We start from the raw sequence: 17,679 nt of genomic DNA, 5'->3' as shown, positions 1-17,679 counted from the left end.
AGCAGAATTATGACATCTAATATGGTGATTGATATTTTTGTTTTCATTTGATCTGGCAGTTTCCAAAGACTACCAAATGGGCTTTGTGAGACCTGGACCATAATTTTTTCTATATTCATTCCATGCACAGGAAATAATGGTATATCTAGCCATGTATATGCGAACTCAGCCTAGCCTCTTTGCCGAAATGTTTCGACTTCGAATTGGTCTAATCATACAAGTTATGGCTACAGAACTGGCCCACTCCCTCCGATGCTCAGGTACTCATTTTAGTAACTATTTTTGGCAGAATTCACTATTAATGTAGGGCTATTGTGTATTGGATCAGGAGGGAAAGAAAGCGAAAACATTTTATTAGCAGCTCAGAAGCTGCATATAGCAATCTTGTTCCCATGTTAGTCAACTTCTATTTCTACAAATCACGAGACTGGTATTATGACAGATTTATGTATTTGTTCTGCAACTTCACAATTCCACCTCTTGGGGGCTCTGCACTCCAAATTACATTCTTTCCAACTCCTAGTGTGAGCTTAAGTATGCATCAAATTTGAGTGTGACAGACTGGGTTTGATTCTAACTCGGGCAGTGCAGTTTCTTTTTTTCTTTTTTAAGATTTTATTTATTTATCTGACAGAAAGAGACAGAGCACAAGCAGGGGGAGCGGTAGGCAGAGGGAGAGAGAGAAGCAGGCTCTCTGCTGAGCAGGGCGCCTGATGTGGGGCTCGATCCCACTGAAGCCGAAGGCAGACACTTAACCCACTGAGCCATCCAGGTGCCCTGGCAGTGCAGTTCCTTGACCCCAGATTAAGTCACCACATCAGTTTGATCACATTGTCAGTATTCTGTCTAGTCAATAACAGGATGGAATAAAGGAATGCCATATTTCTATTGATATTTACCTGACAGTACTCTCCTTGAAATTAACTGTAGGTGTATTTGGCAAGATAACAGGTTTAGTTAGAAGAAAAACAGGGGCCTCTGGAATCTGCAACACAAAATTGTATAAAATGTGAGGGAGGGAAAGGGACTGCCATGGTGTGACTATTTTTTTTCCATTGGTATTTGTTTGATTGCAATAAGAATGGTGAAATAATAGAGATAGAGATTGCATACAAAAATGAAATTAAAGTTGCAAAACTCAATTTTAGCCATTATTTCTGTTACCTTTCCCCGAAAGGCTTTTAATTGAGCTATTAACAAGTAGCTAAATTTATTGGCTTGACTCTAACCTAAATTACATAATTAATATTAAAATAACCTTTTTGAAGGAAAAGAGCTAATGATTATTTTATACCTACCATATGTTAGACTCTGTGCTTTTTTGCTTTATATTTACATACATTATCTCATTTAATCCTTATGACCACACTCTGGAGAAGATATTTTTGTTCTGCTTTTAAATAAATCATCTGAATCTCAGAGAGATTAAATAACTTGCCTAAAGCTATATAGTAACTTTACTTGCCTAGTAAATAGTACCATTTGAGTCAAAGTCTGCCTGATTCCAAATGATTTCCAGTTCAGCACATTGTTATGGATTACATGTATTGCGTTATACACACACACACACACACACACACACACACGCAGGGATGTTTTATTAGGGTCTAATTATTTAATCATAAACCTCAACAAGGGAAAAAAAACCCATTCTTCAGTTATCTTTCATTTCCTATTACTGATTTTTTTTTTCCTGTGGATTCATTAAAACCATGGCTCTTTACTTCTTATACAGTGAAATCAAGATCCCTGGGTCTGATACTCGAAACGTCAACAGGCCTACCTCCTACTTTCACAGTATTTCCCACTAATTTTACCAGTTACCATGCTTGGAGACTGATGTCTCCTCTGATTTCCAAAGCATTTATTGTCTATAATTCTCATTTGGTACTTAGTATAGACATGTTTTATTATTATTTATCTTGTTTACATGTGTAATCTCTACCAAATAGCTGTTAAACTTCTCAAGGTCAAGTACTTGTCATAACTGTTTGTTACTAAAGTCATGACCTACATGTAGTAAGCTCTTATTAACTGTGGTTATTATTTTTTCTTTTCCAAGTTTTTATTTAAATTCTAGTTGGTTAACATACAATGAAATATTAGTTTCAGGTCTAGAATTTAGTGGCTCATCATTTACATACAACACCGAGCACTCATCACTACCAGTGTACTCCTTAATTCCCATCACCCATTTAACCCATCCCCCTGCCCATCTCCCCTCTAGTAACCCTCAGTTTGTTCTGTATAGTTAAGAGTCTGTTTTCTCTCTTTCCCCCCTCCATGTTCATCTGTTTTGTTTCTCGAATTCCACATATGAGTGAAATCGTATGGTATTTGTCTTTCTCTGACTGACTTGTTTTGCTTAGCGTAATACCCCCTGGCTCCAACCACATCGTTGCAAAAGGCAAGATTTCATTCTTTTTGATGGCTGAGTAATATTCCATTATATATATATATATATATATATATAATATATATATATATATAATGAATATATATATATATATTCTCCACTTCTTTATCCATTCATCAGTCAATGGACATTGGGGCTCCTTCCATAATTTGGCTTTTGTTGATAATGCTGCTATAAATATTGGGGTGCAGGTGTCCCTTTGAATCACTATGTTTGTATCCTTCAGATAAATACCTGTAGTGCAATTGCTGGGTCGTTGGGGTAGCTCTATTTTCAACTTCTTGAGGGACCTCCAAACTATTTTCCACAGTGGCTGTACTAGCTTCCATTCCGACCAACAGTGTTAAGAGGGTTCCCCTTTCTCCAGATCCTCACCAACATATGTTGTTTCCTGACTTGTTAATTTTAGCCATTCTGACTGGTGTGAGGTGGTATCTCATTCTGTTTTTTTTTTTTAAGATTTTATTTATTTAAGAGAGAGAGAGCACAAGGAGGGGGAGGGGGAGGGGGAGAGGGAGAAGCAGACTCCCCACTGAGCAGGGAGCCCAACTCGGGGCTTGATCACAGAACCCTGAGATCATGACCTGACCGGAAGGCAGGCGCTTAACCTACCGAGCCACCCAGGTGCCCCACTCATTGTGGTTTTGATTTGTACTTTCCCAATGCCAGGGGATGTTGAGCATTTCTTCACATGTCTATTGGCCATTTGCCAATAGTATTTCTTCTGTATTTAGACATGTATTTCACATGTCTCATGGCCATTTGCCATTTCTTCTTTAGAAAAATGTCTCTTCATGTTTTATGCCCATTTCTTGGCTAGATTATTTGTTTTTTGGGAGTTGGGTGTGATACGTTCTTTACAGATTTTGGATACTAGCACTTTATCTGATAAGGCATTTGCAAATATATTCTCCCATTCTGTAGGTTGCCTTTAGTTTTGTTGACTGTTTCCTTTGCTATGCAAAAGCTTTTTATCTTGATGAAGTCCCAATAGTTCATTTGCTTCCTTTCCTTGCCTTTGCTGCAAGGGTGGCTCAACATCTGCAAACCAATCAATGTGATATACCACATTAATAAAAGAAAGGACAAGAACTATATGATCCTCTCAATAGATCCAGAAAAAGCATTTGATAAAGTACAGCATGCCTTCTTGTTTAAAACTCTCCACAGTGTAGGTATAGAGGGAACATACCTCAATATCAGAAAAGCCATATGTGGAAAACCCACAGCAAATATCATCCTCAACAGGGAAAAACAAAGCTTTTTCTCTAAGGTCAGGGACACAACAGGGTTATCCACTCTCACCACTGCTATTCAATGTAGGACTAGAAGTCCTAGACTCAGCCATCAAACAAAAAGAAATAAAAGGATAAAAGGCATCCAGATTGGCAAAGAAGAAGTTGAGCTTTCATTCTTCACAGATGACATGACATTCCATGTGGAAGCCCAAAAGATTACATCCCAAAATTGCTAGAACTCATACAGGAATTCAGCAAATTGGCAGGATATAAAATCACTGTGCTGAAGTCAGTTGCATTTCTATACACTAACAACGTCCTAACATTTCTGATGACTAGCTGAGGAAGCCACAGACAGCCTCATGAATCTCAGTCCTTCGGCCATGAAGAACCTCCTGCATCACATTCTCAGTGGCAAGGAGTTTGGAGTGGAACGAAGTGGTAAGATTTGAGTAATGGCATTTCCATTTTAGAGTGTTAGTTTTATCCCATTGATTTTAAAATGTTTTTCTTTTATCAGAGGAACCTTTCCCCCAACTAAATAAAAACCCAATATATGAAACAGTTAAAAGCAAAGCTGTCTTCTGGAACAAGATTTGGAAACTACTGTATGTCTCTTTTTTCTCCTTAAATGGATATATCCCCTAAGTGGATTACTACCATGTTTTGTTTTGAACTGTTCTATCTATTCCTTTACATTATCCTAAATGCCCACTTTAGGACAACCAGCAGCCCATATCACTTGAAACTTTCTTGTATTCCATTTGGCAATAATTCAGTAGCATTTACAGTGGTGTGCCTATGTGTATGAAGCTGTTACAGTGCATCTGATACATCCTTTCACCTTTGAATTCAGACACATCTTGGAGTCTGTCACAAATTAATGCTCCACCTGCACTTGGTGGTTTGGCTGTGGAATTTGGTATCAAGCATCTAAAACAGGGCAAATGAAAAAGTTTATCTCTCACACTCAACTTCAGGCTTAGGATAAAGAAATATACAATATCAGATGGGTGGATACTAGACCCCAGAGTGGTTAAAAAAAAAAAGATATAAAGCAGTGCTTCTCAAGCCTTACTGTGCATAAGAATAACCTGGGAAACTTGCTAAAATGCAAACTGTTTCAGTAGGCCTGGAGTGGGACCCAAGATTCAACTAACAAGCTCCTAGGAGATGCTGATGCTGCTGGTCCGTGGACCACACTTTGAATAGCAAGGCTAGAGTTGGTTGGTTGTTTTTTATTATTATTAACATAAAAGGAGGACACATATCCAAGTCTTTTAAGCGTGGTGGAGAAAATAACTTGAACCTAATTATCCTCTCTCTTTCTCTTTCATCTGTCGTGCTATGTAGTTCGTCCTACTGATTCAAATGTTAGCCCTGCTATCTCTATCCACGAGATTGGTGCTGTTGGGGCAACCAAAACAGAACGAACTGGGATAATGCAGTTAAAAAGTGAGATAAAGCAGGTAAGACATCTTGGGATATCTCGGGAGATGAGCTAGGATATTGTCATGTTTAAGAACCTTCTTTTGGAATCAGACTTTGTTGGGATCGTGTATTTTGTTTCATATCCTGCATTTAATCAGAGCCATTTTTTTTTTCAGGTGGAATTTCGTAGACTATCTGTCTCAACTGAGAGTCAGGTGAAACAACTAGGGACCCTTTAACATAATTTAACCTGCCTTTAGGCATGTATAACATGCATGAGTTCATGCCTTTTTACAAATAAGATAATAAACCACACAGCAGCTTGTTTGATTCTCCATTGTAACATTCATTTTGCAGATCATTTTCTTCTTCTAGACCAAACTATTTTACTAATTTTAGGAGGGAGGTAATTTGTTTCTGATAACAAGAAATTGAAACCCTGAATTCCTCTTGTTTAAATTAACATATAATTTTGGAATGAATTTTCTTTATGAAACTAGTCTCCAATTCCTTACTTTTAAGAACAGGTATTAGAGAGAACACCAGATGAGGTGAGGGCCTTTTAAAAAATCTACTTTCAGACATTGTCCCCAAATTAGATTTTTATCATTGTCATGATAGAGGTATATGAAAAGTGTGTGGACACATAGAGGAAAAAACATCTAAATCAGTCTGGGAGTTGGTGGGAGTCCTCGAACATCATACTGTAGCCTCTTACTCATCTTTCCCTGCACATGAGAATAGGCAAATTATTGTGCTCTAAAAAGAAATACTTAACACAAACTTCCATAGCTTCTTTCAAAACTCTGGGAAATCATGTAATTTCAGAGTCTTTGAGTTGAGAAGGTATTGAGTTGGTCTCCCCCAGTAGCGCTTTTTATGAAAATCTTAAAACTACTCCTCCTGCCTTCCAAATTGATTTATGGTAGCTTGAAGAATTAGTACATCCAGAGGAGGAGAAACAAAATGGAAATTTTATTTGTTTGGGGTTTTGTAGGAGTCAGAACCATTAAGGACAAGAATGAGGCCAATGCTTGAAGTTCAATTTGAAGGAAACTATTCAGATTTATATTATGCAAGGGCAAGAACTGAATGGAATAAGAAATGGCTTTGTAATAGAAAAGTGGTCACTTCTACAGGGTTTTTTGCAGATAATTTGGATAATCTGAACATTTTCCTACCTGAAAGGTGAAAGATGAAAGGTGAAAGGTGAAAGAACTCTTCATACTGAAGAGTTAAACTGATGTTGTTGTCAAACAATCCTTGTTTTGGCCAAGGGTGATTGGCTAACCATTTTACAGTTGTTTATAGTCACACAGTATTACTTACAAGTTCATTATATATTTAGAACTTGAAGTCCGTGTTCCCAGCTAGATTACTATGATATTAAGGACTTGACCTATGCAGCTATATCATTTAATTCTTTTTTTACACATCCACTACCTATAGGACTTCAAGAGAGCCCAAATCATTAGGACTGTAATTTTGATGATTGAGAGTGCTAAATTTTCATTACTTTCTAATTTCTAATTATTGATTTCTGCCTTTACCTGCCTCTCTGGTATTTTGTATTGTTCTAAGTCCTTTTCTCTACCACTCACCAATGCCCTTTTTTCTGATCATGGAAAAAATATTTTTAAGGGTCGGTGTTTTTTGTTTGTTTGTTTTTTGTTTTTGTTTTTGTTTTACCCTTTACCATGACTTCTAGAGTAAGGCTATTTCATCAGCTTTTTAAATAACATGCTGGCTAGTTACTTGAATTGTCTGTAATTTTATTCTACTAATAACTTTTAAAAACACAAATGTTTGCCTTGCCTCATCCCTTTGAAAATCTTATTTTGTCAATTTTTTTTTATAGTCCAATGGTGGTCATCCCTTGGGTATAGATTTGATGTCATCGTCTTTTCTGGTAACTGCTGTTATATTATATACCAATCATAAGTGCTTTGAGTGTGTGCTGTTATGTAAGTCATGACATATACTGACTGACTGAAAAGATAAACAAATGAATCAAGAACGAAAAAATAAGTATAAATCAACTTCATGTATGGGGATAAAATCTTTCTATTTGTTTTCCCAAAAGGGTAGGGAAGGAGATTCAACTCTAGCCTCTTTTCTATTTCAGAAAGCAAAATTCAATTTAATAAGTATTTGCTAAGTGTCTGTTTATACACTTATTCTTTCAAATACTATAATTAATTGCATGCCTACTATCTGTGCTGGATAGTATCAGCAACCCCTAGGAACTTCTTAAAAATGTAAAATCTTGATCCCTACCCTAGGCCTACTGAATTAGAAAGGCTTGGGTGAGGCCTAGCAATCTGTGCTTTAATAAACTTTCTAGGTGATTCTGATGCACTTTTAAGTCTGAAAATCACTGGATTGGCTATTGTTCTGATTATTAATTTATTTAGTAAATATTAATTGAGTGCCAGTTTTGTGCCAGGTACTGGAAATACAATAGAGAACAAAACATATTTGGTCCTTGCACTCATGAAGGCTACATTTTATGTTTTATTTATTTATTTATTTATTTATTTGACAGACAGAGATCACAAGTAGGCCTAGAGGCAGGCAGAGAGAGAGGAAGGGAAGCAGGCTCCCCGCTGAGCAGAGAGCCCAACATGGGGCTCAATCCCAGGACCCTGGGATCAGGACCTGAGCCGAAGGCAGAGGCTTTAACCCACTGAGCCACCCAGGTGCCCCATGAAGGTTACATTTGAGGAAGACTGAGCTCCGATTAAATGTCGTTGGTTTAAATCAATGATTCATAATGTAGTGGACTATGATTTCAGATTTCTTAAACTGAAGAGATTAAGGCAACTCCAACTTTGGTCTTTTTTTTTTTTTTTAAGATTGTATTAGCTATCATGGGTCCCTTGAATTTCCATATGAGTGTTAGGATAAGCTCATCAATTTCTGCAAAGAACCCAGTTGGGATTATGATGATTGTGTTCAATCTGTAGATAAATTTCAAGAGTATTGCCATCTTAACAATGTTAATTAAGTCTTCTGACCTATGAACATGGGATTTCTTTCCACTCTGTAATTTCTTTCAACATGTCTTAAAGTTTTCAGAGTATACGTTTTATACTTCTTTCGTTAAATTTATTCCTACGTATTTTATTCTTTCAGATGCTATTTTAAATGAGATTTTTTTCTTAATTTCATTTTCAGATTATTGATTGCTACTATTTAGAAATATGGTTGATTTTATACTCATCTTATATTGTACAGTTTTACTGAACTCATTTATTAGTTCTAATTGCTTTTTTGTGAATTCCTTCTATATAAGATCATGTCACCTGCAGATGTAGTTTTACGTGTTCCTTTCCATTCTGGATGATGTTTATTCCTTTTCTTGCTTAATATCACTGGCTAGAACCTCTGTTACAACGCTGATCAGAAGTAGCAAGAGTAAAAAACATCTTTTTTTGAGAGAGAGAGAAAGAGAAAACACAGGTGGGGAAAGGGGGAAGGGGCAAAGGGAAGAGGGAGAAAGAGAATCATAAGCACCTCCACTCCCAGCACGAAGACTGATGCAGCACTTGATCTCGCAACCCTGAGCCCAGATCAAAAGGTGGATGCTTAACCAACCAAACCACCCAGGCATCCCTACTTCTTTTTTAATACAAATATTTATAACATAAATTTCTCTTTAAGCACTGTTTTAGCATCCCTTAAGTTTTACTATGCTGTGTTTTCATTTATCTCAGAGTGTTTTCTAATTTTCCTTGTGATTTCTTTCTTAAACCACCAGTTACTTAGGGGTATATTATCTGATTTCCACATATTTGTAAATTTCCTAAATTTCCTTCTGTTACTGATTTCTAATTTAATTTCACTGTAGTTAGAGGACATGCTTGGTCTGATTTCAATTCTTTTAATTTGATTGAGGCTTGTGTTGAAAGCAGCAGACTAAGGCATAGACCAGCTAGAAGTTTAACAGAGATAACCAAGGATAGAGACAGCTAAGAACCTCCTAGATGATCAGTATTTCTATGGCTCCTTTTAAGTATCACTAGATTGCTTTCTAAAAAGATTGTATCTGTTTACATTGTTGCTAGCTACTCGTAAGTCTACTGGCTTCACTGTAACCTCTTTATCTTGGATGTTACACTTAATATGTGGTTTCTAATTCTACAGTGTGTTTATTATTCTGTTCAGAGGAACAGAGATGACTTTTTCTTTACGTTCTTTCCTCTCCTTTTCTCCACGTTCTTTCCTCTCCTTTTCTCCCAAGTCACCTGGAACACCTGTGGCTTCAAGTAGTGGGTCTTTTCCTAGTGCATTTGGTCAACAGACATCTAAAGATAATCGTCAAGGTCAGTGGCAACGTCGAAGAAGGCTAGATGGAGCACTGAACAGAGTGCCAGTTGGATTTTATCAAAAAGTATGGAAAGTTTTACAGAAGGTGAGCATAACACATTGTCGACATCTCTTTATTTTCCCCCTTGATATCCTCAGTCCCCTTAGTTGGGATATGACATGACTGTGACATCACCACAGTTATATACATGTCATATGCTCTATGGACAAAACATAGAAAAAGACCTCATCAGCAAAGTTATTTGGGTTTTTTTGGTATTATTTATGATTCAGTCTCTTTCTATTATTGTTGTTATAGTCTTGTTTATAAATTAGATTTCAAAAATCATGGCTTCTCTGCTGTTGGCCATAGTTGAACATTGTTGGACATTGTGATACATTTGCTGCTTATCAAATTTAGCCACAAAGAGCCCACTTTCTTTGTAGCTACTGTAGAGTGGAAATGTTTTTTGTAGCAATGTGCTGACACTATTGTGAAATGACTGTGGTATCTGAGGAGTTAGTGTAAGAATCTATTACTTATATTTTTTTACTTGGATGAAAACTACCAAATAAATCCAAGATCCTAGTGATGCTAATGGCCCAAAGTCTCTGTTGGCATGGCCAATTTTTGTTTTTCTTTCAAAGGCTTAGCTTGCCAAAGACAGTTAAGGGGACCTCACACCATTATGACTGTGACAACTTTAGAGGGCCAGGAAGTCCACTGTACTCGTTCATGGGTCTCATTTATAGTTTCTTAGGTGCCACTTTCTGCCTCATTACCCTAGACAAGGACCTGAAGAAAATTTCATCTAGGACTTCAAAACCTTTAGTTACATTTCTCCCCTTAGTATACTGATATTCATTCTTCTAGGGACAGAAACGTGATCTTTGGGAAAGGTAAAAGTTGATTCTTCAGACTACCAGCTCTGGCAATCTTCTTTTCAAAGAGTACTTAAAATTTGCTTTCCTCTCTCTAACCTCTACAGACGGGTATTTTATCTGTACAGTTATGCCTGTGCTATGGCAATTCTATTTCACAGACATGTAGTAAGTGCTGTTCTACCCCAGATACATGGAAGGTATGTGTTCTTGTCATCAGGGAGTTTAATCCATAGTTACCTTCTTAAATAGCAGCTATAATGCAAAGCTAAGATGTGTTATGATAAAGGTGCAAAACCTTAAGGCCTTGAGACTACAAGAAAAGGAACATTTAAATGACTAGGAAGATTGACTATTTTGTGGCAGAATCAAACCCTGGACTCGGAACCCTCATGTAAGAGGAAAAACAGATGCCCTCTGCTTTGTCATTCCATTCCTTTTAGAGGATGAATGTAACATAATTACTTTGCACATATGCTTGCAGGCTGGTAATTCTCTGTACAAAGACTGTTATTTAGCATATGAAACATGGGATGGAAGTATCTGGTACCAGAGTCAGTAAACCTATGGGATTGGAATCTTTGTGGCTTACTATATACTGTTTTGATTTACGTAACATCTAAAATGGCAAGTCATTAATTCCCATTGCTTTTTAATAAATGAGTTGATGGTGAGAGAGAAGATAAAATGTCATTCATTTATGTAGTATTTCTTAAGCATCTGCTGTGCACTAGGCAGAGTCCTAGGTGTTAACAGCGATAGAGCAAAGAACAAAATAGACAACAATCTCTGCCCTTATGGAACCTGCATTCCCCCAGGGAGAGACAAACAATAAAGAATAAATAAAATAAATAAGTAAATTATCTAGAATGTTAAAAGATGACAAGTACTATGGGAAAAAGTACAGCGAGATGAGGGCATCATCAGCAGTGCTGATGGGGGATGCTTCACTAGAAAATGCAGTAACTATACATGTCTGCAAGTGCAGGTTTTGAGTTTTCTTCAGCCTAAAAATCTTTCTGAAAGCCAATTAGTGATGCATCTGGGACCTAGCATGAGACCTCTCAGATAGTCTCTGAATCTTTGGGGCTAGTCTCTCCCAGAAGGTAGACCTTCTCTATCCCTCCCACTCCTTTAAATAGAGGGTAAACCCTGCATGTCCTGTAGTCCACCCGTGCTTCATGCAACACAGTAATTACAACCCCTTGGCAAGGACACTTGGGCTGCAGGGCCTTTCACTGGCCTGGGATTACTCAGCATCTACCCAATGGAGCACACTCAGAAATGCTAAGTGTCTCCTTACAGGCCCCAGTTGTCAGTATATCCTTGGTGACAACATGTTTTTGCTGTCTTGCAGTGTCACGGACTCTCTGTGGAAGGTTTTGTGCTTCCTTCTTCAACCACTAGAGAGGTGAGATTTTGTGTCTTTCACATTTATGTATGTGACTGATTGTATAGCTAAAGTATTTCAGGGATCATTTTTCAAAATAATTGTTCTATGACTCCAAATCAACTAAATGTGGAGTGCATTGGAAGAAAGGAGAGAATGTTTTTTGAAAACAGAATGGGAATATGAGAGAGTAATTACGTATTTTATGAATTATATAAGGACAGCCTCATTTAATGGTTGACTAAATTAGGCTGGTTTGTGTGAGTGTGGCCTGAGTCAGAGAGGACAGACAAGATAGAGATCTAAGAATGGATGACCTCTCATGTTCCCATCCTTCTCATCCCCACCTTTCTCTAGTAGGGTTCCTGGAGACTTTTAGATGATGAACTACAGCTCAAACTGTATGCCACAGCAACCTGAGCGCCCATCTCGAATTTAGCAGATTAAAATTTCCAGGGATGGGGCGTGATTATCAGTACTTAAAAAAAAATCCTTAGAATGAGCCTAATATGTAACTATGGTTGGAAAACATTGCCATGAACTACACACATATGTTATCAGGTGCCTTTATATTTCCCTTCTGGCCTGATCACATAGAAATGATAAAAATAGCCTTTATACAAAACCAACAAAGGAACTAGAATTAGCAAATTAGGAATAGTAAGATTGGATAGTGGAAAATTCTCAGAAACACTGGCGTTGTTGCAGATAATGGCTGGAGGGGCCAGGGGAGAAAGCTAATGCTATGCTTCAGGGTTTCCCTCTTACCTAGAGGCCTCTTCTCTAATAAAGAACACTGTGTCCTCTATTTGTCCTTTCTCTGTTTTTAAGCAAGATTGAAATATTAGTGTAATTAATAACAATACATACCTGAATGGTACCTTTACGAGTCTTCAAAGTACCTTCACATGCTCTTTACTTTGATCTTCAACACAGGTATATGAGATAGCCCAAAGAAGGGATCGTAATTCCCAATTTATAGAAAAGGAAACAAATTAAGGGAAACAAATTGCTCAAGGTCATAAAACTAGTAACTGACAAAGACAGGGCTTGAACCTTGGCCTTTAAAGCCCAAATCTCTGTGGTGCCTGGGTGGCTCAGTCATTGAGCGTCTACCTTAGGCTCAGGTCATGATCTTGGGGTCCTGGGATCGAGCCCCACATCGGGCTCCCTGCTCAGCAGGAAGCCTGCTTCTCCCTCTCCCACTCCCCCTGCTTGTATTCCCTCTCTCACTGTCTCTCTCTGTGTCAAATAAATAAATAAAATCTTTAAAAAAATAAAAATAAAGTCCAAATCTCCAGTGCCACCACATACTCAATACTGTTTTACCCAAACTTATTCCTCAATCCCGTTCACCCTAAAGTAACTTTTTTATTTCTTCCTGCCCATTTTAATCTAACAGTATATAAATGTTCTACATAATTGTAGTCATCATGTAAATACAACTTTAAGTTCCGCCTAGATTTTTCTTTTATGCACAGTCATCATATTTACTCTCTTAAATGACTCTATAAAAACTCATGAAGTTGCTGTCCCATGATGTGCCATTATTTACACAACCATTCCCGTGTTTAGATTACTTTTGGTTTTACACTTGTGACTAATGCTGCTGTAAACGCTCTTGCACATGGGGCTATTTTTTTCCTCTCTTGAATTATTTACTTAGGACGAAGGCTCTGAAATAGGACTGTGGGTTAGAGGGCACTGACACTTTTATGTCTCTTGTTATTCATTGTCATATTGCCTTCCAAAAAGATTGAACCAATTTACTCACTCAGGTACTTTGAAGGAGACTGAGCAGTACTCTCGGCTACACTGCTTTTACTGCCTTTCAGAATAGGTGATTGATGCCTCCCGGATGATGGGCTCTCAGGAATTGATTCTATTTTTCTCTATCACAGATGACTCCAGGCGAGATTAAATTCTCTGTTCATGTGGAGTCGGTCTTGAATCGTGTACCTCAGCCCGAATACCGCCAGCTTCTGGTTGAAGCCATCCTTGTCCTCACCATGATGGCAGATATTGAAATTCATAGCATAGGAAGCATCATTGCCGTGGAAAAAATAGTGCATATTGCTAATGACTTGTTCCTTCAAGAACAGGTAGGCAAACGGCGACAACCCTGTTGTTTCCTCACAGGGGAATGTCTGACACTAACCTGACTGCAGAGTGCTTCAGGAAGCCAAGGTCTCTCTCTTGCACTCTCTTTCTCATAGCTCTCTTCTGGGCCCCCTTTGTAGTGAGTGGCTCTGAGCTCTGATGGCTAAAGAAGTAGGTGGTGGGAGGACCTCTGTCTTTCACCAAGTGTTTTGCTATTGTATTTGATGGTAAAGTTGCCTGGAACTCATGAGGCTTGTATGCTTTTCATCATATTTCATTCTTATCAATTGACTTTCTGTAGCAAGAAGGACTTAGTAAGAGACTGTGGGATAGCATATCCTTTTTTGGACTATTAGGGAAAAGAGAAGGTTTGATTTTTGCCCTGGTTTGGTTTTGTTTCTGCATTCGCTACTTACCTATAGGACAATATTAAAGTGAAACTTTTAATTCTACATTTAAAATTTTTCTCAATACGTCTTCCTCCAGGAAATTAACCCCGTTTAAGAAATGCAAACTTTTTATTGAAAGCTTTCCAAATGTTTCCTAGATGAAGAGTAGGAATGCTAAGGTGAAGGCCATGCACTGTTGTCAATAGGAAAATCTCCAAAATGTGTTAATAGGTGTTTCATTCTATTCGGCACTGTGGGGGAATGCAAAAGAAATAAAAATTATTTTTATTTTCCAGGACAGTCCTAATTTTAAAAATTCTGGATTGCTTTTAGTCCACATATCCAAACAAAAAAAAATGTGATCCCTTTTAGGCATAAACTCTAGCTTGGAAAGCTTACAGTCTATTTGAATTAAGTTGACTTGGAAAGAAATCAGGATCAAACGCAAGATAAAATAATATAGGTTGAAATCAGTGGTATTAGAAAGATTAGAAAGATTCAGACCAAAGTCTTTCTGGGGTGATTTGTCATTATTAACATTTGACACTTAACAGACACAACTCATTTAATTAACTGTTATCTTTAACTTTCAAGAATTCTAAGCAATCAATACAAATACTGCTATAGGATTGGGGAACCTAGTGAAAACTGCATGTTCAGAAATTCATATTCAACATTTTGTGCTGAACTCTGATCCCTTCCCACCTAAACAGCCTAAGACCCAACTAGTTGGCAATGGGGAGGAGGCTCTGAGTTATCCTAATCAGGACTTTAATCAGTAGGATTAGTAATCTTGCCTTTCCCCTGTGTTCTCCCACCCTTAAAAACCAAACAGAAAACCCTCGGTGCAGATGACACCATGTTGGCCAAGGATCCTGCGTCTGGCATCTGTACTCTTCTGTATGACAGTGCACCCAGTGGCAGGTTTGGCACCATGACCTACCTCTCCAAGGCAGCTGCCACCTACGTGCAGGAGTTCCTGCCCCACAGCATCTGCGCCATGCAGTGAGGCCTGTGGGCCCTTGCTGCTGGGAGTCTTTTGACAGCTGGTTCCTGCCTCCGTTGATTGTGCATGAGACTGAAGCATGTTGGCCTGATCACTCCTCCCCTGCCCCTTTCCATTCCATCCCACCCAAGAAGAGTGGAAAGTTCCGATAAACTAATTGCTTTAGAAGTGAACCACGGCCTGGGGGAATACGCTGCCCCCGGCTCTCCGTCCTAGGCCTTAATTCTTTCACGGTTCCTGAGAGTTTGCATGTGTTTTTATTCTCTAGATCTGTTACAAACGTAGTTTTTTAACTACTGTTTGGAGAGCGGGTATCCATAATTACTGCTAAAGTTTGGTTTTTCTCATGTGTAGTTTTATTGTGTGAATGAGTGGGGGGCTGCTTTGGGACATTCTTCCAAGTGGGTAAACCCTGAATTGTTGGATTTTTATACTGCCATAACTTGGAAATACCTATTCTAAGTGCCTTTTCTGGGGAAAAGAGAGTACCAAATCGTTGTTTCCTTCTTTACTCACATGTTGCCTCCCACAGAGTGGTGAACTCCTTTCTGTGTAGAATTATCCTCCCTGTTTTTGTCTTCTCTGTATCTGCATACATAATTGCTACTCCCCTTTGGGGAAATATCAAAAAATGCAAGTGCAGCATCTATATTTAAGAATTTCTGTATTGATAACCGAAGTCACATCATGTGAAGATGACTGGTACTCAGAGATGTATTTGTAGCAGAAAATGCAGAATAACCTGGGAGCCAGGAGCCCAGTTCCCAAAAGGAAAGGAGAAGAGAAGATGCCTGTGTGGCATCTTACACCAGAGGAGTAGAGAAGGAATCAGAAGTAGGTTATTGCCCTGAAGAGAGCTTTGTGCTCCAACCTTTGTCTATGAAGAGTGGGCTGACACACAGCATGCACGGCAATTGAAGTCTCTGTCTTTGGCACACTGGAACCCGGCAGTCCAGTCTACAGCTGCCTTACCAAGCAGTCCTTCCTTGGTGGTCCTTACCTGTGTCTCTGTCTCACTCACCTACTCACTTTCTCCAGCATCCAGCCCTAGACCCGCCAGCAACTCCCTACCTTCCCATCTGTTCTGAAATTCCTCACTTGCATTTTCACTCACTGATTCTAGTTAGTGTTCATAGCTATGCGTATTTTGGTGTCTGTGGGCTTCTATCTGTTTCTTGTAAATGCCTGTATTTGGGTGCATGACTAAGCATACATGGCAGTTTTTCTAAATGTGAGTAGTTTCGATGTGTCTGAATATCTCTCTGTATCTACACTGGGCAGCCTATGTAAATATGTGTTTGTTACGTGGATGGGTAGTGACCATGGCCTCCAGGCTGACGTACCCAAGGTAATGGAGGGATCCTTAAGTCATTTTCCCCAGTCTCATGTTAAAGTAGCCTTGTTTGAAGAATGCTTCTCCTAACTTTCCGCCTTAGTTCAGGCTGCTATAACAAAAGACAGTAGACTGGGTAGCTTAGACCACAACCATTCATTTTTCCAAGTCTCTGGAGGCTGAGGGGTCCAAGGTGGAGGTGCCAGCAGATTCAGCACCTGGTGAGGACCATCTTCCTGGATTGCAAATGGCCACCTTCCTGCTGTCTTCACATGGCAGAGAAAGGGGTGGGCAGGGCAGGTACTCTCATCTCTTCTGCTTCTTCATAAGGGTACTAATTTTGTCATGGGAACTCCTCCCTCATGACTTCATCTAATCCTGATTACCTTCAAAAGACCCCCCACCTCTATGTACCATCACACTGGGGATAAGACTTCAAGGTATGAATATCAGAAGGAGATACATATTCAGTCCATAGCACTCTCCTTCCCCTTATTTATGTGTAAAAACTCTACTTAAACTCCCTGTTTTCACTCAAGTAACTACCTACTTCAATCCTTTCCTTTCTTTCAGACTTTTCAGATTTTTCTCCAAGAATGGGGATGGGGACACGGAGCTCTTTAAACAATTCTCACTGAACCAATGACAATCTTTTGAGTACATGAATAAGTGAGCATAGGAAATAGGGTAAGAGAAAACAGATAGTGGAAATGAGAGAGGATGGCTGACCTCTTTAGTAGGTCTCTTAGAGCAAATGGAAATACACAGTACGTAGCTTTCAGATCATGTGATTTTCTGATCGCTGATAAAGAGAATTTACAACCTGTTCTGAAACTGTTGGTCTTTTCACTGGCTGCAAGTGTGCGCAAACCACAGGAAGTACGTCTGGAGTGGCACCAGGTGAAAACCGCCACTCTCTCCCCTGCTAAGCTAAGTTGCCTGAACTAACCCTGATGGCTGCAGTCCCCTGGGGTTTACTAAGTTGTCCATTACTACGCTCTCCATACAGTGCTACTTCACATTGAAAGCAACTTTTTGGAAAACTCGATTTGTGTTTTCTTCATTTTAAGCATGTGGTACTAAAAGACACCTTGGACCTTTTTTTTAAAGCTCTTATGTTTTGAAAATAGAATTAAAAATTGGAATGTCCAATTAAATCACGTCTGATGCCAGTGTGCCAAACTTT

At 38.7% G+C, this 17,679-nt stretch overlaps 1 protein-coding gene across 1 annotated transcript in view; it reads left to right on the top strand.

Moving 5' to 3' along the window:
- The window catches only part of PHKA1 (phosphorylase kinase regulatory subunit alpha 1), a 140,823-nt gene extending 123,144 nt beyond the window's left edge, over positions 1-17,679 (top strand). Inside the window, exons 24-32 of the mRNA XM_080795004.1 lie at positions 131-260; positions 3,994-4,095; positions 5,008-5,123; positions 5,262-5,300; positions 6,944-6,994; positions 9,329-9,499; positions 11,633-11,686; positions 13,567-13,767; positions 14,990-17,679. Of these exons, the coding sequence (XP_080651130.1) occupies positions 131-260; positions 3,994-4,095; positions 5,008-5,123; positions 5,262-5,300; positions 6,944-6,994; positions 9,329-9,499; positions 11,633-11,686; positions 13,567-13,767; positions 14,990-15,163 (1,038 nt within the window). The 3' untranslated portion in view covers positions 15,164-17,679. The remainder of the gene's footprint in view (positions 1-130; positions 261-3,993; positions 4,096-5,007; positions 5,124-5,261; positions 5,301-6,943; positions 6,995-9,328; positions 9,500-11,632; positions 11,687-13,566; positions 13,768-14,989) is intronic.

This window comes from Martes martes (assembly GCF_963455335.1).
Source record: "Martes martes genome assembly, chromosome: X".
Taxonomy (NCBI): Eukaryota; Metazoa; Chordata; class Mammalia; order Carnivora; family Mustelidae; genus Martes; species Martes martes.
The sequence above is the reverse complement of the archived record's forward strand: the minus strand, read 5'-3'. Positions and strand labels throughout refer to the sequence as shown.